Source organism: Pan paniscus, chromosome 7 (genome assembly GCF_029289425.2).
Source record: "Pan paniscus chromosome 7, NHGRI_mPanPan1-v2.0_pri, whole genome shotgun sequence".
Taxonomy (NCBI): Eukaryota; Metazoa; Chordata; class Mammalia; order Primates; family Hominidae; genus Pan; species Pan paniscus.
In genome coordinates, this window is record NC_073256.2 from 78,740,971 (window position 1) to 78,763,270 (window position 22,300).

Below are 22,300 nucleotides of genomic sequence, written 5' to 3' on the forward strand. Positions count from 1 at the left end.
GCTAGACATTATGGACATTGTGAAAGATAAAAAGTTCAAGACACAGACTCTGTTTTCAGGATGTGTACGCTTTAAATGTGAAGTTAACACAGGGCAGAAAAGTAGATACACACATACACACACATATCTATACACACATACCTACACACACACACACACACACATCTATACACACATACCTACACACACACACACACACACATCTATACACACATACCTACACACACACACACACACAAATACTCCTCAGACCCAAAGGACGGAGACATCACAATGAACAAGATGAACAAGTGGTAGGATTTTAAAAGACTATTTTCTTTTTCAGCAAGGAGGATGGAGTGGGCAGGTAGGGGATGGTATTTATTTCCCAAGCAAATCAATTAGAAAAAATATTTGTATTTCAGTAAATTTATTTTTTTTCAATCTTCAGATATAAGAAGGCTTTTCCATGAAAAACACTCTATTTATGTCTCACTATTTAATTATCTAATGTTATATAAATAGTCACATACAGAATGAAGAATCAGAACCAGGCACATTATAGAAAAGAATCTGTGACTTCCTAATCTTGCCATGAGTAGCAAGTTATTCTAACAGTTTAATCATGGAATTATTCAAATTTGCTCTGTTAACAAATTGAAGACTTTCAATCAAATATGTAACATTGCTGAAATGAAGAAATATTTCCAGTATAAATTGGACTGAACTGATAAATCAATGCTTTCTCCTCTTCAGATTCAGATTTAAAATGATGGTTGTTTTTCCGAGCTGCAAGAAAAAAAGTTAATTTTTAAAAAGATCAGATGACAAAATCTTCAAGAGACTATTTTATAATATTTCTTCCTGCAATCAGCATTATTAAGTGGGAAAATATCAACAAGAAGAGAAATGCGACTGCTCTGCCTATAGAACAGCCATCTTTTTTTTTCTTTACTTTTCTAACAAACTTACTTTCCAAAAATAAAAAGAAGAAGAAGGAAGCGAGGAAGGGAGGGAGGCAAATGCTTGACAAAATTTCCCCAAATAAAGCAGTGCCCGATTTATGGCACAGTCGCCCATGGACACAGCAGCTGTGCTGCATTCCCCCTGCAGCATATCCCATGCTATGCTCACTCCGCAACTCATTCAAATACTTACCAAGTGGCTATGTGTACACAAGACTTGATACACAGCCTGGGGATGGAAATATAAACAGAACAGGTCCTAACACTCAAAAAGCTCAGCCTTGTAACCACACAGAATCATATGATAAAAATGTTTTTATGGTGTATGGTGTATCATCACTGGATGCTACAAGAGTAAAAAAGATGGAGAAACTGGTGAAGCTGAGGCGGACAGAGAAGTGAGACATTTTCACTGGTAAGGCAGCATTATGAAAAACCAGGAAGCACAGTGAGAAGTGTGGCATGATGAAAGCTGGAATGTGAGGAGGTAAGAGCTCCTAAAGCTCCCAAAGTCAAAGTAAATACAGGCTCTTACGGCATTTTCAGAAAGAAGAATATTGGAAGATAAAAGACCACATAGACCAAATGCCACGTGACTACTACTGCAGCAAATGCGGCACTGCCACTGCTGCCCTCATTCACTCCATGCACTCATGAAAATGTTCCTTTGGACCAATACTGTATATGGGATACTTTTTTTTTTAATTTGGAGTTTTTGTCATAAAACCATCCACTCAGCTCTGCATGATTCTAAAGCAGAGTGAACTCAGTAGGAAGTACTTGACTTCCCAGCAATGGCAGGAGAGTTGATAAAAACTTAGGGAAAGCTTGGAGATGGAATGAAAGCAAAGTTCACTGAAGTCTTTAAATGGCTATACCTCACCAAAGTGATCTCTACCCTTTACAAGTTGTTTTTGTACCTCTGTCTTACACAGCTAGTCTTCACTTAACGTCATCGATAGGTTCTTGTACTACTTTTAAGCACAACGATGTATAACAAAACCAATTTTTTTCTATCAATGTTATAATGAAACGACTTCAAAGTAAACAATGTTGTTCAAGGACCTGCTACACACAGTTCTGCTTAAATCGTAGGACTTACTGTACCTATAATGCTCAACTAAGAAATAGGCATCTATAACCAAATTCTCGATTTTTCCCACAAACATAACACAGCATGAATATGTCTGTGTTTTCATCACCAAAAAGCAGGCAGAGTTTATTTGCTTTCTCCAGTATGCCAATGCCTACAGAGAGGTAGCCTTAAAATCACAAACTGGTGGGTATATATTCAATTTGTATCACTGTCTTGGAAAAGTAACACCTAATTCTCAGACACTGTTAGAATTAAAGCATTATTCTAAGAAATGGAGAGTAATGGGGAAGAATCTAAATTAAAAGTATCCAAGAAGAAAGAGCTTGGTGTGGTAGTCTGCACCTGTAGTCCCAGCTACTCAGGATGCTGAGGCAGGAGGATCCCCTGAGCCCAGGAGTTTGAGGCTGCAATAAGCTCTGATCACATCACTGCATTTCAGCCTGGGCGACAGAGCAAGATCCTGTCAAAAAACAAAACAACAAAGAAAAAGAAACCAAAAAAAAAACTCTCAACATTCTTTACACTGTTGTTCAAGAATTCTGCCCACTGAAGCATGTATGATAATTGAAGTAACTGTCCTGGTTTTATTAGAATACCTTACATCTCGATTTTAGGGCTTTCACATTATTTAACATTTGTGTTATTCTTTAAAGTTAAACCTATAGAACTTACAAAACATTTATAGAGCAAAAGGGTAGGCAAAAGTTTAGATAAGGGCAATTTTCTTCAAAACTACCCCAGAATAACAAAATTATGTACCCTCATATTACCTTCATTAACAAAAAACTCTGCTAAATAAAATGCGGTTTTCACAGCATTAGGTGCATGGGAAATGCCATCCAAATTCTTCCACTCATAAGGTGCTTTCTCTGGATGCCACTGGACACCATATACTGGATACTTATATCCTGTAAGAAGAACACAAATTAGTAAGTACTAAGAATGGTTTAAAATGTTACTTATAATGAAATTGGTTTATTTCTTATGTAAAACATTTTATAATTCACATTATCAGACAAGGTAAAATTGTACATATTCTCTCAGACACAAAATAATTTCCATTCATAATCAATGTGAAAATTCCCAGTAACGTATTTCACTGATTAGCAACTTTTTACAATCTGTAGGACGATTTGCTTTTCGAGATACTCATAGCAAAGTAGAAGCTGAGCTGAGGGATCTATCCCTGTCCAAAAGTCAGATGCACATTTTATTGGTGATACAAGTTTCTTCCGCAGTGGGTCTCTTTCTCCCGTCTTGTAGCATGCTTTCCTGTCCTCCCATAATGACTTATTCATATGAGAATGAAGTATGGCAGCACTTCTGGTATCCTTTTACACCCTGCCTAAACTGCCTAAACTGTGTCTCTCTCTCAGTCTATGGAATGACTGATGACTTTGTGGTATAAATTTTTAAAATATTTTTTAGAAGTTTAAAAGCAGACATAAAACAAGAAGGGAAACAGAGCTGTTGACAATTGTCAAAGCTGATAGATAGACACCCAGGGTTCATATTACTCTCTCTATGTTTACATACTCATGAACAATTCCACAATTCAAAAAAAAGTGAATATGTGTAATAGTTACCTTCAGAAAAATGTACATATTTGTCTCTTCTTCAGATGTGCCTTTCCTCATTTTGATTTGAAAAAAACAAATCTCCCCTCTATTATTTGCTGCTTTGGAATTGTAACCATGACCACCATCAGAAAGTACTTGGAGAAATGAAGTGAATTAATGAAAGAAGAGATATCTAGGGGTAAGAGCACTGTCTGTTCTCATCCCAGTCAGCTTTCTGACTAGAGAGCAGGCCACAGAAGGGAAACATTTTATCCCAGTTTTGTGGGTATTCACGAGAGGAAACACCTGCCTCATGCAGCTCCAGGCACTCAGCTCCCTGCCTCCCTCACTTCCGTGTGACACTGCCGTTTTTCCCCTCTATTCTGGGACTACCTGTGAAGCTACCAGCAAGAGACCCACAGGCTGGGGGACTAGGAAATTAACTGTTACATAGAGTTAATTGAAAGGCAGACCTTCCAGTATATTGGATATAAATCCTTTTTATGATTTAAGACTATTTTTGTCCTCAATAATGCTTCATGCGTTGGAAAATATACATATATATAAGAAGAAGTCTTCAAAAAGCTCATGGAAAATGTGTATTATGAAAAAAATTATGCAAGGATTTCACCATTTTTTTGCACCAAAATAAACTTGTAGTAACTTGTATGAACAGGATCCAGTATGAGGCACTAAGAAGGATAAGACATCAATTTTAAAAGAACCCCTGTAACAGCAATATGAATTTTGCTAAAATTGAAGGCAGAAAAAATAGCAAATTTATGGTGAAGCTTGGATGGAAGAATGGTAAAACCGCTGATGCTTTACGAAAAATTTATGGGGATAACGTTCCAAAGAAATCAGCAGTTTACAATAACTTGTAACTTGGATAACTTGTTTTAAGAAGGAATGAAACAATGTTGAAGCCCTCAGGGCAGACTATTCACATCAATTTGCCAGGAAAATACGTATCTTGTTCGTGTCTTAATTGAAGAAGATCGCAAATAAACAGCAGAACCAACAGCCAATACCACAGACATCTCAGTTGGGTCAGCTTACACAATCCTGACTGAAAAATTAAAGTTGAGCAAACTTTCCACTCGATCGGTGCCAAAACCATTGCACACAGATCAGCTGCAGACAAGAGAAGAGCTTTCAATGGACATTTTTAACAGGTGGGATCAAGATCCTAGAGCATTACTTTGAAGAACTGCCACTGCAGATAAAACACGGTTTTACCAGTATGAACCTGAAAACACAATCAAAGCAATGGCTACCAAGAGATGGAAGTGGTCCAGTCAAAGCCAAAGTGAACTGGTCAAGGGCACAGGTCATAATGTTTTTTTGGATGCTCCAAGGCATTTTGCTTGTTGATTTTCTGGAGAACCAAAGAACAGTAACGTTTGCTTTTTATGTGTTTTCAGAAAGTCAGCCAAAGCTTTAGCAGAAAATCGCCCAAGAAAGCTTCACCAGAGTCCTTCTCCAGCATGACAACGTTCCTGCTCATTCCTTTCATCCGAGGGCTATTTAGTGAGCATTTTGATGGGAAGCCATTAGGACCTTATGGTCCTGATTTGGCTCCTTCTGACTTATTCTTGTTTCCTAATCTTAAAAAAATCTTTAAAGGGCACTCATTTCTGTTAATAATGTAAAAGACCGCATTTGACGTGGTTCAATTCACAGGACCCTCAGTTCTTTAGGGATGAACTAAAAGGTTGGTATCATCATGGGCAAAAGTGTCTTAAACTTGATAGAGCTTATTTTGAGAAATAAAGTTTACAGTTTTTATTTTTATATTTTAATTCCATTTTTCCCACAAACTTTTTGAAGTCACTGACATTCAGTAACGAGTGAGATTTACTCTTCTTTAGTAAACTGCATTACTAAAAGACCAGTGCAGTTTCCTGAAAACTAGGAATCATGCCCTGCCTCACTGATTTAGACAGAAGTATCAAGAGTGGAAAGAAAATATGCAAATAATAAAGCATCTCAAGAGTTCCTATTTTGGAGGTGGGAGAAAATTTTCAAATGAGCCAGGTATGGCATAGTCAAAAGCAGAACCAACATGGAACTTGATTTCCTAACTTCCAATCCAATATTCTATCATTTAAATAATTAGGCATTCATTCAACATCTATGAGCCCTAGAAACACAAAGGAGAGTAAGATACAGTTCCTGATCTCAACAAGCTTTTCATCTAGAGGGATGACAGAACAAGAGCAAATACATGCATTAAGAAACGTTCCCACATAGCACAAAGCACCAAGGTTGTGGAGAAGAGGAATAATGGTAGAAAAGGCCTCTAGGGATGACAAGTGGCCTGGGTTTTTCGAGATGGCTAAGAGTTCATCAGGAGAAAGGAATAGGGGAAAGGGGGAGCTTTTCAGAGAAGAGGAAAGCACATGAGAAGCAGTGCGGAGGCAAGAAGCATGGCTCTGTGGAAGGACTGTGTGTAGCAAACAGGTCGTGCAGGGTACAAGCTAGAGGTGAAGGCAGGGAGAGGGCATGAGGAAATAAGCTCATAAATCTAGACTTCATCCTCCAATGCAGAGGAGCCACTGAGGAGTTTTGTTCAGGCAATACTATCAGACTGGCACTTCAGCAGACCACGAGTGGGTGGCTGGAAGATGGGTTTGTGGAAGCCTTAAGAGGCTGCTGCTGCAGCAATCCAGGTGGCAGGTGGTTAATGCTGATGTAGCGAGGTACATCGGATTGGGAGGACGAAACATGATTAATACTTCCAAAGCCCTTCCACTGTCCCTCCCACCCCTTCAGCCCAGTGAGAAGGACTCTCATAATTATTCATCACCCCAACCTTTCCTTAGATTTACCACTGAACATTGTTTTTTTGCCAAATTTTAATCATCATATAAATGAAAACATACAGCATGTATTCCCTTGTGACTTGCTTCTTTAACTCAAAATTGTCTTCATGATTCATTCAGTGGTACATGCAGGTGTGTTCACTGATTTTAATAGCTGTATAGTATTACTTATCCTTTGCACTACTGGACTTTTGAGTTGTTTTCCATTTTTTTGCTGGTATGAACATAATGTCACGTACATTTCTATCTACATGAAATTATTTCATTAAGATATTTTTTAACCAATGAATAAAACTGCCAGGTAACAAAACTGGAAAATGTTTGATTTTACTAAGAAATGCCAAAATGTTTTCCAATCGTAAGTGCATGACAGCACCTGCTGTGCGACATCCTGGGTAACACTAGTTATCAGCAGGCTTCTTAATTTCACCAATCTGATGGGTATAAATGGTTTCTTACTTTGGTTTCCATTTGCATTCCCTGATCAGAAATTACACTGAGCAACTTATCTCACCAAGCCATAAGTGGACAGGACAATCAAGTTTTTTTGGATGGTATCCATTCAAATCTCATATCCTTTTTTTTTTTTTTTTTTTTTTTTTTTTTTGAGGCAGAGTCTCGCTCTGTCACCCAAGCTGGAGTGCAGTGTGCAATCTCAGCTCACTGAAACCTCCACCCACTAGGTTCAAGCAATTCTCCTGCCTCAGCCTCCCAAGTAGCTGGGATTACAGGCGTGCGCCACCATGCCTGGCTAATTTTTATATTTTTAGTAGAGACGGGGTTTCGCCATGTTGGCCAGGCTGGTCTCAAACTCCTGACCTCAAGCAATCTGCCTGCCTTGGTCTCTGAAAGTGCTGGGATTACAGGCATGAGCCACCATGCCCAGACCTCATATCCATTTTTAATAAGCTATCTTTTCTTCTTAAATCACAGCTTTACTTTATATAAGCTAGACACATATCCTTTGTCAGTTATATGCATTACAAATACCTCCCTTTTTTCTTCTCTGTGTAATTTTTTTTTTACGAACACAACTTCTTCATTAGATTGAATTCATCAATCTTTTCCTTTATGGTTTGTTTATATTTTGTCTTCAAAACTCCTTCCCTCAAACAAGATCATAAAGACATTCTCCTTTATTTTTTCTAAAACCTTATTGTAGTGTGCCTTTCTCCTTAGGTCTTTTATCCACCTGAAAATTTTTTTTTTAAATATGGAAAAAAGAGTCTGTCTCTGTCCTACTTTTTCCCATTCCTTCTAGAGTTCTGGTTAGGTAAGTTAGAAATCACTTTACCCTCCAGATTCCAACCTTTCTTCTGACACATTTGGCATTTACATTTACATATCTGGCTATGTTGGATTCTGAATGTTCCCTTCACATCTATCTTCTATTCTAGTTCATTAATTTCTCCTCAACTGTGTCTAACCTTCTGATTAACATGTCTACTGAGGGTTTTATTTCAATTATAATTTCTTCTTTTTTTTTTTGAAACAGAGTCTTACTCTTGTCGTCCAGGCTGGAGTGCAGTGGCACAATCTCGACTCACTGCAACTCCAAGTAGCTGGGACTACAGGCACATGCCACCATGCCCAGCTTTTTTTCTTTTTCTTTTTTTGTATTTTCAGTAGAGACGGGGTTTCACCATGTTGGCCAGGCTGGTCTTGAACTTCTGACCTCAGGTGATCCGCCCCGGCCTCCTAAAGTGCTGGGATTACAGGCATGAGCCACCACACCTGGCCTCAATTATAATTTCTAATAGCTGAATTTGGTTATTTTCAAATCTGATTGTTTCATGCCTATATTTTCAAGCATTCTTCTTTCTTTAAAACTTAAAATATATTATACTTTATCTCATAATACTAATATCTAACATTTGTGCAGGTCTGCTTCCACATCTGTTATGTCTGCAAGTTCTCATTCACAGTGCTTGCTTGTGCATTAGTAGTATTTTGGCTGTGAAGCACTCATTTTCCTTCAAACTTCATATATTGAAATTCCTTGAAGCCTGGGATGAATGTCTGGTCCTCTCAAAAAAACTATTTACATTTGCTTCAGCCTCACACATGAGAGCATTACCAGTCTAAGGCAACCTTGAACAAAATTACTTACTTAAGATTTGTCCAACTTCCCAATTAGTATAATGCTGGCCACACCAGGAGAACAGCCCATCATTATAAACACTCAAGGCTTTATTCACTGTCCCCCACCCCACTCCCTTAGCCCCAAAGCTCAGGATGGGCAATTCTCCTTGCCATTCTGTAGGGGGGATTTTAGGTGTATTTTGAGTTCACCCTTACATTCACATCCAGGTCCCGCTCCATGAGATACTATTCGTATAGAGAGTCCTGACTTTGTCTCAAGTTCTCCTGATTCCATAATAACACTGGTTTAAATATTCCACTCAACTCTTAAAATTTTGGACCTGAGTATCTTTATTTCTTTGCCAATTCATCAACGTATTTACTATGTTTTTCTCTATCACCCAATTTATTTTGTTGTTGGCTGGAGGAAAGTCTGTCAAGGTATTTAATCTGCAATATTGCTAGAAACAGAAGTCATTTTCTTCATTTCTTTCTTCATCCTTGCCCCCTTTATTCTTTTACTTTTCTTCTTCACCACCCCATTCAGGAAAATACCCAGGAAAACTGCAATTAATTTGAAACATGGACAAAACATGTCTCCTGTCTCCCAAAATGCCCTAACACCCCTCTTCAAGCCCCAAAGTAATATGATTTTATTGATGAGACATATAAAATCGAAATTTAAAAATATAAAATAAGTGAAATAAAGTATACATGTTATAGTGATATACCTTCCATTGTTGAAATAAACTCAATCTTGCCATCTGTATTTGTAGTTAAGACATTGAAAAACTTCTTTAACTTTTCATTCGTTGTAAAATTCTAGAATACGAAAATAAAACAAAATGATTACTTCTGCAGTTATTCTAAACATATTAATTTCATTGTGTAATTAGTGTGATACCTTCACGGAGAGGCTCCACTTATGGAAATTGGCAGTCAGAGGTTCTACTGCTAATGACAGCAACAACTCAGTAGGAAAATTCTGGAACATTCTGCTGTGCAATTGACCTGAAATAATTTAAGTACAAGAGAAATAATTTAAACACAAAAAAATAAAATCCACTGAAGTCACTTACTGCACCCAAAGAGAAGCCATTATGAAGACATAATCAAGATGACCAAATGATATGCAAAACACATCATTTCCATAGACGTATTCCAATCAAGTCACAAAATGTGTTTAACATAAACTCAAATATGTTCCAGCTATAAGTAATCTTCTTCTAGAATTTTAACATGAATAAGTAAAATTCTTCTGATATGAGTATTGGCAAGCTAAAGAACAGGCAGGGAATCTTAACTAGATTTCCACAGACTATTCTGAAAAACAGTTAAAACTTTCCATGGGTGTATGTATTTGCCCAGGAAAGTATCCAAAACTTTCAAATATAACATATTTTCAGAGGTATCTGGGACAAACAAATAAAAATACAAACAATGTAGAAAAGAACATGAACCAAGCCAAGAAATTTTGACTCAGTAAACAGATCAAAAAGCAATATATCTTAGTGGTCAACCCTGAAGGTTCTGCACAGACTCAAACACCAACAAACAGATTTTGAAAAAAAGAAACTGACGTTTTCAAGGCGATAGTGCCAGCTGTTTCAAACCAGGCCCCTTATTCTTGCTAGAGACTTCCATGAAAACCACAGCACCTTGAAACATTCCTTTTCTGTATAAACTGAGTTCTGGCAACACACAACCAAAGTACTCTGACCTAATACATGTACTTCCCACCAGGTTTTTGCAATTATTAAGTGAGACAATGGAAGAAAGAGCTTTCAAAAGCATAAAGCATTCTACAAGTTTTAAGTATGACTGCTACCTTCCTTGCAAAATCCCTATGAGAACAGAAATAGCTGGTGGCTTCACTTCTAAGCATTCGGAGATCAAGTAACCTACAATAATCATTATCTATTTATACAGAGTGATATCATTAAGAATCTATCTGGTCTTTGTCCTGGGTTCCTGACAGGAAGCTTCTAAAACCCTTGGAATTCCTGGAATGATATAAGTATTTTTGTTATGCTAATGTGGTAATTCAAGGTGGGTCCCTCAATTATTTCAGGATGAAGACTAATCATCAGAAAAACTAACTTCATGATTAGAAAGTTGAAACTTCGAGCCAGCCCAATCAATCTCCAAGTATGAAAGAGGGGCTGGAGATTGAGTTCAATCACACAGGCAAAGACTCAATCAATTATTTCATAATAACGTTCCAGTAAAAACTCTAGACACCAAAACTCACTGGAGTTCCTGGTTGCTGAGTAAATATAGTGCTTCCTGGTAGATCATCTAATCCCAGCACTTTGGAAGGCCAAGGTGGGTGGATCACCTGAGGTCAGGAGTTTGAGACCAGCCTGGCCAATATGGTGAAACCTTGTCCCTACTAAAAATACAAAATTCAGCCAGGTGTGGTAGGGTGCCTGTAGTCCCAGCTACTCAGGGGGCTGAGGCAGGAGAATCCCTTGAACCCTGGAGGTAGAGGTTGCAGTGAGCCGAGATTGCGTCACTGCGCTCCAGACTGAGTGACAGAGAGAGACTCTGTCTTAAAAAGAAAAAAAAAATCTTATTTAATTTTCACAAAAAAAACCCCTAAGCGTTATTAGACCTTTTTGCAAATGCAGACATTGAACCTCAGAGAGGTAAAATGGTTCCTCAAGGTAAAAGTGAGAAAGCTAGGAGTCAAAACCAGATCCCATTTCAGAGTTCTTCATCACGCACAGTCCTGATATCACTAGAAGCAATGAGTTATTAAAATTCACAATTCCTTAAGTCATCCTCATAAATGAGTACAAGGATGGTCATTCACATCTTCAACCTGTGTAAATAATTTAAATGCTAATGTTATAAGCATTTTTTCCTTCAGGGAAAAGGCTAAAAAGAAAATAAAAATAAGCACTTTTACTTTCATATTTGCTACTTACTAATCCTGCCCAGCAAATATTTTTCAAAGGGTTGAAAAGAGTACTCTTACCTCCAGTGAAGTTCAGCGGCATTGCCACGTCAACAGTATCTGTGGCAGTTAATAAGCACTCTCCACTAATCAGCAGTGAAAGCTCTTCAAATCCAAGGCATGTGCCCCACACAGGAAAATAGTCTCCATCATCAAAACTCTTTGCAAGTGGAAAAAGAGAAAACTAAGTTTATTCAAACTTTTCAAAATAAAAATTAGCCATATATTTTGTCATAACCAAATAGGCACCTGAGTTACACATGGATTTCTGAAGAATTCTCCAGGATCCATAAGTAGGCTATCACTTAATCTCTCTTCAGACCAAGCTCCCACACAGGCTGGAAAACATGAGCTGTGGACACACTGTATATCTTGACCCAAAGACTATAAAAGCCTATAGATTACTGACCTTAGCTATTAAAAGTTTGAAACAAGTATTTCAAAGGCTAAAAACAGTTATTTAGGGAAATGTTTAAGGGGGATTGGTAAGATTCTAGGGCCAGCAAGATTAATTTAAAAATCACTGTTAATAGTTGAGGAGAGAAACAGCGAAGGTTTGAGCTATGGTACAAAGGCAGTCCCACTGTGAACATTACAAAGGAGAAGTCAGAGGCTCAGAAGCTCTGCTTGACATGGAGTCTATGGTAACTGTGAAGAAAGTTCCAATAGGATTGAATGAGTTGGGAAGAAGAACAGATTTCAAGAAGAGGTGAGAATTAATAACATAGAAACAATGCCCATAAAAAAAAAATAGGACAGAGAGAGACATCAGAATGTCTACACTACATGAGGACACGGTTCACATTAACAAGCATCAAGAGAGGGGCAGTCAGCAGGGCTCTGAAGGGTCTCTGGAAGCCCAGGATTAGATGAAGCACATGGAAAATAGGCGGGAGCAGCCAAGAACAGGCACCTCAAAATTAAAGGTATGATGAGGCTAAGGGTAATTTTGAAGGGAGCATTACCATCTGCTTAAAAAATGAACCACTTGCACAAAAACTTACAGAAACCTGTCTGGAATAATAAGCAATAACTGATATTTACCTGTATGGACAAGTTATAAAATATTTTGGCCACTTTAGCATAATCTGAGCGTCTGAGGTCAACACTTCCTCCAGGGAAAAGGATTCTGAAACAACGTTACATAAATCAAATAGGGTGTATTTTGCCACCCCCGACCCATACACACACAGAAAACAATCTTTTTATTTTAAAACAATTTTTCTTATTACATATGCAATAAGATCCTTGAAGAAAATTAGAAAAGTAAAGAAAAAAGAAAATATAAAATATTTACAATCCCATTCAGAAACTACAGCAGTTAACAACACTTTAGTGCATATTTTCCAAAAACTTCTTCAAAAAATTTATTTAATGAAATAGAGTGTGGGAAAATTAAAAGTAAATAAGTAGGGGAGGGGCAAGAGTACACAGAGCTAGACATCAAAGACAGACAAAATTCCAGGTATAGCCAGGTTTAAATGAAGGTGATCTGTGATGCCAAATCAATTGCAGGTCCATAATTATGGGTAGGTTTTAGCTCACAAATAATTTAACTATAAAGAACAAGCTGGTCATAAAAATATATTTAAGCTAGAATTAAATTTCTACAAGAATTTAATTCTTATCACCCCGAGTCTCTTCAGAAATACACACAGCATTAGAACATTTTTTTCAAGAAACATAATTACGATTCTAGAAAAAGTCTAGGAAAAGAAGTCAGTCAAAAATATTTGATATTATTTTACACACTTATAAAGGTGAAATATAGAAAAATATTTTACCATGTTTTTATACCAACTTTTAAAATTAAACTTTAAATTTAAAATTTATAGCAAGGTCTTGAAAGAACCAAGGATATTCAAAAGAGGTAAGAAAAATGGTATTAATCATATTAAAATTTTGAAAATATTTAAATACGAGCTTGAGATATGTGAAATATCACTTGTGTGATTGTTGTTATTCAAGAAATATATTCTATTTCTTCCATGAGCTAGACTCGACTTGCCTGGAGAGACAAACATGAGTGGCTTTTGCTGTTAGGAAGATCACAGTCTGGTAGAAAACATATAAGCATCTATGTGGGAGAATATCTACCACAAATCCAAGCAGAAAATCCAACAATTAAAAGTGGCTTAGTGAAGACTCATTAGCATTCTCTCTTTCCATTAACTCAGTATTTTTTTTTTAACTTTTATGTTTTGCATCCCAGGTCTTCAGCTTACAGACATTAACTTAGTATTTAAAAAGCTGCCTATGACCAAATACGGTATGTCTAACCCCAAACTCCTTTCATGCAGCAAAACCTGACTGTCCCTCCTATATGACAAACTCCTTAAAGCACGGCTCTGTCTTTTCATCTCTGCATTCCCCTGCAAAATACTATGGGGTCCACTGCATAACAGTGACTCAAAAAAGGTGCTTTTGAAGTCACATTAGAATACGGCTCATTTTCTGGTGACACTCAGAGATATAAATAAGGCCCCTAATTTAACCCACTTTGGAGTGCAGCTTTCAGTGACTACATGAGAGAGAAAAGGGGCCTACAGGAGCAACAATTAGTGGCAATGCAGAAAACGAGTGAGGAAGACAGAAAATGGACTCCTTTTGCTGGTTTGCATGAAGACATACTGAGCATCTGGACAGGCTAGCTCCCCAAAGTATGTATTCCTGTCTACACTGCTACTTGATTCAGATTCCTCTCCAAACAGGAATGCAACTGGGGAGAGGATGGGAAGAAAATGAAGTGTTTCAAAAGGTCTATTTTTGAGGTTCTACTATTATATTCTAGCCTAGACTTAATGATCTTTGTCCATGCCAAAGTACCTTGCACACAGCACATACTGGGCATTGTAAATGTTTTACTAAATTGAACTGATTTTATGGTAAATATTTACTGAACCAAACTGAACTGAAGGCAAATAATTTTCTAAACATAGCTTTTTAAAAGAATAAATTAACATGGTTTTAGAAGTAAAAATAATAAAGCTCTTTTTAAAAAACATTTTACAGTAAAATACTTCCACCCTATTCCCAATCAGAAACGACTGCCATTAAAATCTGCTGTGTTGATTTGGTAGAAATATGCATATCTCTTCACCCCTACCTTTAACAAAAAGGAAACGGGGTGTATGCTATACACACCATCACGTGCCTTGCCTTTTTCACATAACACTATCACACTGTTCATAGGACAATGGTGATCCAAGTCAGCATCTACAGATAGCCGCATTTTTTAATTCCTGCATAGTATTCTATTAAATGTACATAGTCTGTTTTATTTAACCAATTCTCACCTGATGGACTACTGGGTGACTGTCAGACAATACTACTAATACAATGCATAGATTTGAGTCTAAGTCTTCATGCAAGGTGGGAATATATTTATAAAATAAAATTCCTCCTCAAGTTCCCAGGTCAAAGGGTATACGTGTTTCTAATTTCAATAGGTATTGCAATATTACCCCAAAAAAGACTACCTGATTTACATTCCCTCTAATAAAGTATGAGCACACTTGTTTCCTCACAGGCCCCATAGAGTATAAGCAAATTTTCTGATCTCTGCCAACATGGTAATTAAATGTTTTTGATTGCTGTAATTAGCCTTCTTTCCTAAAATTAAGAGTAATGGTGAACATTTTTTTCCAATTTACCTGAAAAAAAAAAATCAACATCCTCAGACTTTGGACTTATAAACCCCATATGCAAGCAGTATGCCACGCCATTCAAGGTAGCTTCAAAACATTTAAGACAAGCATTAAAAGAACAAAGATTAAGTCACACATTTAAAAAAATTATGTGTGTCTACTATGTAACAATTATACATTTCCTAACCTGCCTCTTCCTCTTTTGAAGGACTTTTGCATCTCCCAAGAAAATAAATCCTATAACTCAGAACACTAATACTATACCACTCTAAGACAGTTACATAGAAACATGTATAATATTTATATGATTTCTTTTACAAAAGCAGACATATGTAGACCACTCATATACTGTATGAAACCAATGCTGCCAACTTACCCATTAATAGATTTGAAAAGTATTTCATAGTCTTTCTCTGTAAGATCCAGCCTGAAAACAATAAAAGTTATTGTTACATTCGTGAAACTTAGAAGTAAACCTCTAAATGAAGTCTCCACATTTACTTTTTAAAAGCCAAATAAAAACAAATTTTTAATTACTAGACAATATTACCTCTCTACTTTTCTAGAGGCATTTTTGCAAACCACTTGAAAGCCACATCATTCTATCCTTGTTTTGCTAATCAGACAAGTAAATATGTTTTTCCGTGATCTAATGTAATTTAATATTGTGAAGTATGTGTTAGTATGCAAAAACAGTAAAGACCGTGAGATTTGGCCACCAGTAATTTCTCTACTAACCAAGAACTACAAAAAGAAATTTAAGAATATTCAGTAGTTTTATGTAAAGACTCCTTTAAATAACTTTATTTATCATGCCTATTTAACTACAGGCAGCTCTGGCAGATTAAAAAATACATAAATAAATGCCAAGTCGCTGCCTGATCCCACCCCAACAAACTAGTTGCAACAGTCCAGGGACTACTCTGCATTTCAAAGTCAGGACGGTTCACATCTAGTCTGAACTGAGGACTACAGAGAGATGACTGTAGAACAGCCTAACTGCCCAGGTAATTACTCTGAAAGACCCTTGATCAAACACCCCTTAAGGGCCTCCTAACAATCGCCATGTTATTGGTGACTTTATTCCCTTTCTCCAGAAAAAAAAGATGGGATTAATCTGTGACATATGGTGACAACATTTACTAAGTCACAGATATCTGCTCTCCCGAAAGTTCAATAAAATGCAACAATAAGGGAAGAGAGCACCAAGTTAGTGAAATCCTTGCAAGAACTCTCCCACATTTAGCAGCCTTCTGTTTCTGTGAGAGAATAAATGGTACCTGTCCTCTCAACCTGCCCTAAAAGAAGTAGACTTATGATTAGATGTCAACTAGTCCATTTCTGCCCTCAAAGAAGTTTTAGGGGGAGGTAAAGTCCCTCACACCCATTATTAACTAGACACCTGTGATATCCAGAACACAGGTTGTGTTTTGCCAGCAAACAACTCTGGGATCTACTCTAAGTCCAAACAAGCTTTGCAAGTCCAGGTCTTTCACAAGTTCATAGTAATCTCTTCCTGGCAGAGAGCCACAAAGCAATGGGTGATACCAGAATGGTGCTTACCATGGTCTTAAGTGGAGAAAATACTGACAGGTAGCCCTGCCTTGGGAAGTGATAGGGAGGTGAAATATCAATATACATGTACCCAGTATTCTGCCAGACTAATCTCCCCAGATTGTGGCAACAAAAAGGAACCAACCAGTTAGGACCCAGAATTCTCCCCATGGATATTTAAACCAAAATGGGCAACCACCGCCATCAGGGACCAAAATGGATTTAGATCACACAGCTGCACTCCAAGGATTCCTGCCAGCTAGCAGTGCAAGCTAGTTTCAGCCATTTCATTAATTCTAAATAAATGGCTCCCACACTGTCCATGAGTATAGTTTTGGTCCCCATGTATCACTATTAAGAGACCTAATTGTCACAGGGGAAGGAGTGTGCCATGTCACAACTCTGGTGCCTAGGGGCCCTGGCAGAGAATACAGCTGTTAGTTGCATGTTGTCAGACATTTTTTGAAACAAAAGTCCCTTTCAACAAGGTATGAGAAACAGTTTACTCTCTCCTTAACTGTAACGAAATGGCTTAAGCCTGGTGATGATGGCAAATGACACACAGCTTTAGCAGCATGAAAAGGATGGTAAGGCATTGTTGCCAATGGGGAGTGTTTGCCCCATTTAAAACTCAATCTAGATAACTGTCTTCAAAAGAACCAAAAATTCAGACTCTTATAAAGTCTGATTTGTGGTCTTTGGGGTTTTTTTGAGAAAGGTCTGGCTCTGTCACCCAGGCTGGAGTGCAGTAGCGCCATCTCAGCTCACTGTAACCTCCACCTCCTGGGCTCAAGTGATCCTCCCACCTCAGCCTCCTGAGTAGCTGGGCCCATAGGTGCACGCCACCACTCCCGGCTGATTTTTAAAAAAATTTTTATAGATAGGGGTTTTTCCATGTTGCCCAAGCTGGTCTCAAACTCATGAACTTAAGCGATCTTCCCACCTCGGCCTCCCAAAGTGCTGGGATAATAGACGTGAGCCACCGCGCCCAGCCTGATTCGTGTTTTAAAACGCTGTGTGAACAAAACACGTTTTTAAACCAAAAGCAGCAGTCCATGGGCTCCTGTATGCTACCTCTGAGGAAGCAGGACATTCTGTTTTCCACTAGTCCCACATTGGGCATTTATGACAACCTGAAGCACCAAGCGCCTGAGACAGAAGGGGCAGAAAGAAGGCAGAAGGAAACCAAAGACAAATTTCTGGATCTATTTCAGAATGCTTCCCAGGTCTCCCATCTCTTCCTTTTCACTTCTAAACCACAGAAGTTGACTCCCAGCATCCAAAATTCAGAAATGAACCTAACATCATCATGATCCAGTCTTATTTTGCATCAGGTAATCCTTCGCAGGCTAGTCTGTGAACTCAGCCCATATGTATTACACTGTTTCTACAGGATCACATGATTCCAATACACCTTAAATGAACTCTGAGAACCCAATTTGGAAATAAACCTGTATGCTGACAGTCGTGTTCTCAGCATCTCTCATAAATACCAATATTCTGCAAAGTCATCCACTTTCAAAACTCCCATGATTTCAAAACTTCCATCATCCTTATATATTTCTTCCTCCCTGTGCCCTTTTATTAGTCATCATGCACTGGTGATTTTTTTAAACAACACTTACCTATCATTCCCACACCACCAGTGTAAGCCAAGCCCTCAACACTTCACACCTACCCTACTGCAACTACCTCTAAACTGGTCTACCTGCCTTTAGGCATTTTGTTTTATTTTTTTAAAGACTTTATTTTTTAGAGTAATTTCAGGTTCACAGCAAAATTAAGAGAAGGTTAAGTATTTCCCTTATAACCCCTGCCCCAAAACATGTATAGCTTCCTCCATTAACATCTTGGGTGGTACACTGTAACAGCTGATAAAAATACACTGACACATCATAATTGCCCAAGACCTAGTTTACACTGGGGTTCATTCTTGGAATTGTACTGTCTTCAATTTTTTGGATGAGTTTGAGAAGGACTGGTATCAATTCTGCTTTAGATATTTGGTAGAATTCACCAGTGAAGCCAGCTGGTCTTGGGCTTTTCTGTGTTGAGAGGCTATTGATTACCATTTCAATCTCTCCACCAGTGACAGGTTTGTTACCTATTTCTTTATGATTCAGTCTTGGTAGACTGTGTGTTTCTAACAATTTATTCATTTCTTCTAGGTTACACATGTTGTTGGCATATAGTTTCTTGTAAGTAGTCTTTTATGAACCTTTTTATTTCTGTAGCATTAGTTGTAATGTCTCCTCTTTCAGTTATGATTTTACTTCATTTATTTTGTATAATTTTATTTTAGATTCAGAGGGTACATGTGCAGATTTGTTACATGGGTATATTGTGTGATGCTGAGGTTTGGGGTACAAATGATCCTGTCACCCAGGTAGTGAGCACAGTATCCAATAGGTAGTTTTTCAGCCCTTATCGCCCTCCTCCTCTAGTAGCCGCCAGCATCTATTGCTGCCATCTTTGGGTCCATGTGTACTCAAATGTTTAGCTCCCACTTATAAGTGAGAATATGTGGTATTTGGTTTTCTGTTTCTGCATTAATTCACTTGGGCCTCCAGCTGCATCCACATTGCAGCAAAGGATATGATTTCATTCTTTTTTTATGGCTGCTCTGCCTTTTGTCTCTCCTATCTCCCATCCACACGGTCAGCACTAACATCCCAGAAGAACAGCTTGCATTAAAAAGTTTCCCTGATGAAAACTTTGAAACACTGTTCTGAAGACTCTCTGGAGCCTCTTCCTCAGCTCTAAAACTCTGGCGTTATATGGGCTTCAAATAAAATTTCGTTTGAAAAATTAGATAGGCTACTAAAATATTAAAGACTAATATCAAAAGCAAATGGCAATCTTGGTGTAGAAACAGTTAATTCAAATGTAAAAGATCATACAAGAAGATAATTCTTATAAATCTAAACCTAAAGCCATTTTGTGGTACAATTCTCTAAATTGTAATATTTGCATTTTATTAGTAGTATTATATTTGAACAGTACTTTCGTTATAATTTTTGATGAGGAATTGTTTGCAAAAACAGGCTGTACCGAATAAATAGCGTTTTATGTGTGAAATCACTCAAAATGGATTAGATGAGGGTGCTCAAAGATTCTAAAATACATTAATTTTAGCTGACAAGATATTATAAATACTTATAAGATTCTGGTTGTTAGCTCCTTCCAAATGAAAAATATGGGAAGAATTCAGTTCTAAATGAAAATGAGATGAATCATTTTATTCTTATAGGAACATTTTATCACAAAAATTATGCAGTGCCTTTAAAACTGCAATACCTATAATCCACACTGAAGCAACCCTAATGCATTGGTAATTTACAAACTTTTAAAGTAGAGTGTGAAGGTATTTTAAAAGTCATCTTCTAAAAACCTCCTTCATTCCCTAAGTGTTCTCTTATCCTAATATTATAGAATAAAGCTGGTTAAATTGTAGATTCATTAAAATTTTTTTCTTATTTCAATAGCCTTTGGGGTAAAAATGGTTTTTGGTTACATGCATGAACTGTATAGTGATGAAGTCTGAGATTTCAATGAACCAGCCACCCGAGCAATGTACACCGTACCCAATATGTAATTTTTCATCCCTCACTCCGCCCCCCCAACCACTTTAGATTATTTTACTCCATTACCTTCATAGTGTCTGTGAGGACCACCTTTTCTAGGATAAAGGAAACTATCATTTCATTCTTGATGTTAATGCATATGACATACGGTACCTCTAATGACGTTACAGGTAACACACAGCTTCCCACATTAAACAACTCAATGAGAGACTCTAAGCAACATGTTTGTGTCAAAAATCAGGTGCAATGTTACTGCATTTAAACAATGTAATCATAAGAGAGAAAGCACAAATTTTAGAGATATTAGGCAGTAATTATTATTTTGAGACGGAGTCTCGATCTGTTGCCCAAACTGGAGTGCAGTGGTGCGATCTCAACTCACTGCAACCTCCACCTCCCTGGTTCAAGCGATTCTCCTGCCTCAGCCTCCCCAGTAGCTGGGATTACAGGAGTGCACTACTGCACCCAGATAATTTTTGTATTTTTAGTAGAGACAGGGCTTCACCAGGTTGGCCTGGCTGGTCTCGAACTCCTGACCTCAGCAGTCCACCCGCCTTGGCCTCCCAAAGTGCTAGGATTACAGGCATGAGGCACCGCACCCGTACGCAGCAATTTTTTATACAGAGTAAAAAAAAAAAAAAAAAAAACACTGAATCATACCTTACTGGTACAACTCTTGCACCTGCAGACTCCAAGTACTTTACATAGGACGCAGCAATATAGTATCTTCCATAGTTTTTCATGACTTTATTACGGCATTTTTGCATTAATATTCCTAATAACAAAAAAAGTTTAGTTTCAAGCAAATTCCTTTTCTTCTTGCTCAGAAACTGAAATATATCACAGCAAAAATATCATATTTTATTATTTCAATCCACAGAACTAAATAGGAAGTCTCTCCTCCAAGTCCACCCATAGCCTATGGGAAAGCAGCAGGGGAGGCTGATCTTACTTTCAAGTAGATCTATCTCTCACCTCATTCGGGAGGCCAAATAAGCCCCCAAAGAAGGCTTACAATAGCACTTGCAGCCTTCACACAACTGTAGACCTAGAATCCATCTAAAGAATATAGATCCTTAAATTTACAAGGCTGTCACTCCTTTCCCACACATACTCACAGACACACTGATTCCCTGACAACGAAGCAAAGGAGTGAAAACATCTTCCATCCACACCTCTCCAACATTACCTTAGCCCAAGCTATCAATATCTACCCTCTCCCCACCACACTATCATAATAGACTCTTAGAAGGTCTTGTTATATCTTTTCTTAAGAAACCCCCCAAGCTCCAAGCAGCTCCCCATGTAGAAGCAAATCGGATCATATCACCATTCCTATTCCTACAGTCATTCAATATATACTGTTGAATCATACCTCATGCCAGGCAACAAACTAGCTGCTGGGGACACATGACTATGAGTGAACCAAACAAAAGCCCCTGCCCTGTGTGCATTAATTCGAGGGTGTAGCAGGGAGGGGAAAGAGGACAAACAATAAACAAGACAAAAAGGCATAATATATAGAGTGATGGCTGGTCGTAAGCACTAAGGAGAGAAAGAAGGTGGGGAAGGAGAGCCTATCTATGTAGGAAAGGACAGTCTCTTCAACACGGTGGCCGGGCAAGTCCTCCCTGAGAAGGTAAAACATGACATTTGAGCCAGGACTTCAGAGAGGTGACAGAGTAAACCACATTCATATATCTGGGAAAAGAGCAATCCAGGACAAAGGAATAGCAAGTGCAAAGGCCAGGAGTCAGATTTGTGCCTGTCACGTTGCAAGGAATCCATATTATTAGAGCCAGGTGAGTGAAAGCAGAAAGCAATAGGAAAGGACATCAGGTAGCGACAGATCAGCAAGCAGGTGTCACCACTTTGTTTAACTACCTCAGTGGGTCCCTAAACTTTAATAAACTCTGTAAGACCCGTATACTCTGCCCCACCCATCTCTCTGGCCTCCTTTTACCAGTGAAACCCAGCCCCAGCAGAGTATAGCAACCAGTATACATCAAAACACGTCTGTCGGGTGAGTACCTGTGCCTACTCCTATTCA

General features: G+C 38.0%; 1 protein-coding gene across 3 annotated transcripts in view; it reads right to left on the reverse strand.

Moving 5' to 3' along the window:
* Positions 1-392: 392 nt before the first annotated feature.
* Positions 393-22,300, reverse strand: part of GGH (gamma-glutamyl hydrolase) — a 28,143-nt gene continuing 6,235 nt past the window's right edge. For 2 of the 3 annotated variants that reach the window (XM_003831382.7, XM_063606782.1), the window contains exons 2-9: positions 20,911-21,025; positions 15,489-15,539; positions 12,510-12,594; positions 11,487-11,625; positions 9,411-9,517; positions 9,238-9,328; positions 2,811-2,948; positions 393-768 (exon numbers count right to left, since the gene is read on the reverse strand). In XM_003831382.7, coding sequence (XP_003831430.3) covers positions 647-768; positions 2,811-2,948; positions 9,238-9,328; positions 9,411-9,517; positions 11,487-11,625; positions 12,510-12,594; positions 15,489-15,539; positions 20,911-21,025 — 848 coding nt within the window. In that variant the 3' untranslated portion in view covers positions 393-646. Of the gene's footprint in view, positions 769-2,810; positions 2,949-8,841; positions 9,071-9,237; positions 9,329-9,410; positions 9,518-11,486; positions 11,626-12,509; positions 12,595-15,488; positions 15,540-20,910; positions 21,026-22,300 lie in introns of those variants that run through there. The other variant, XM_057303024.2, reaches the window with a different exon arrangement.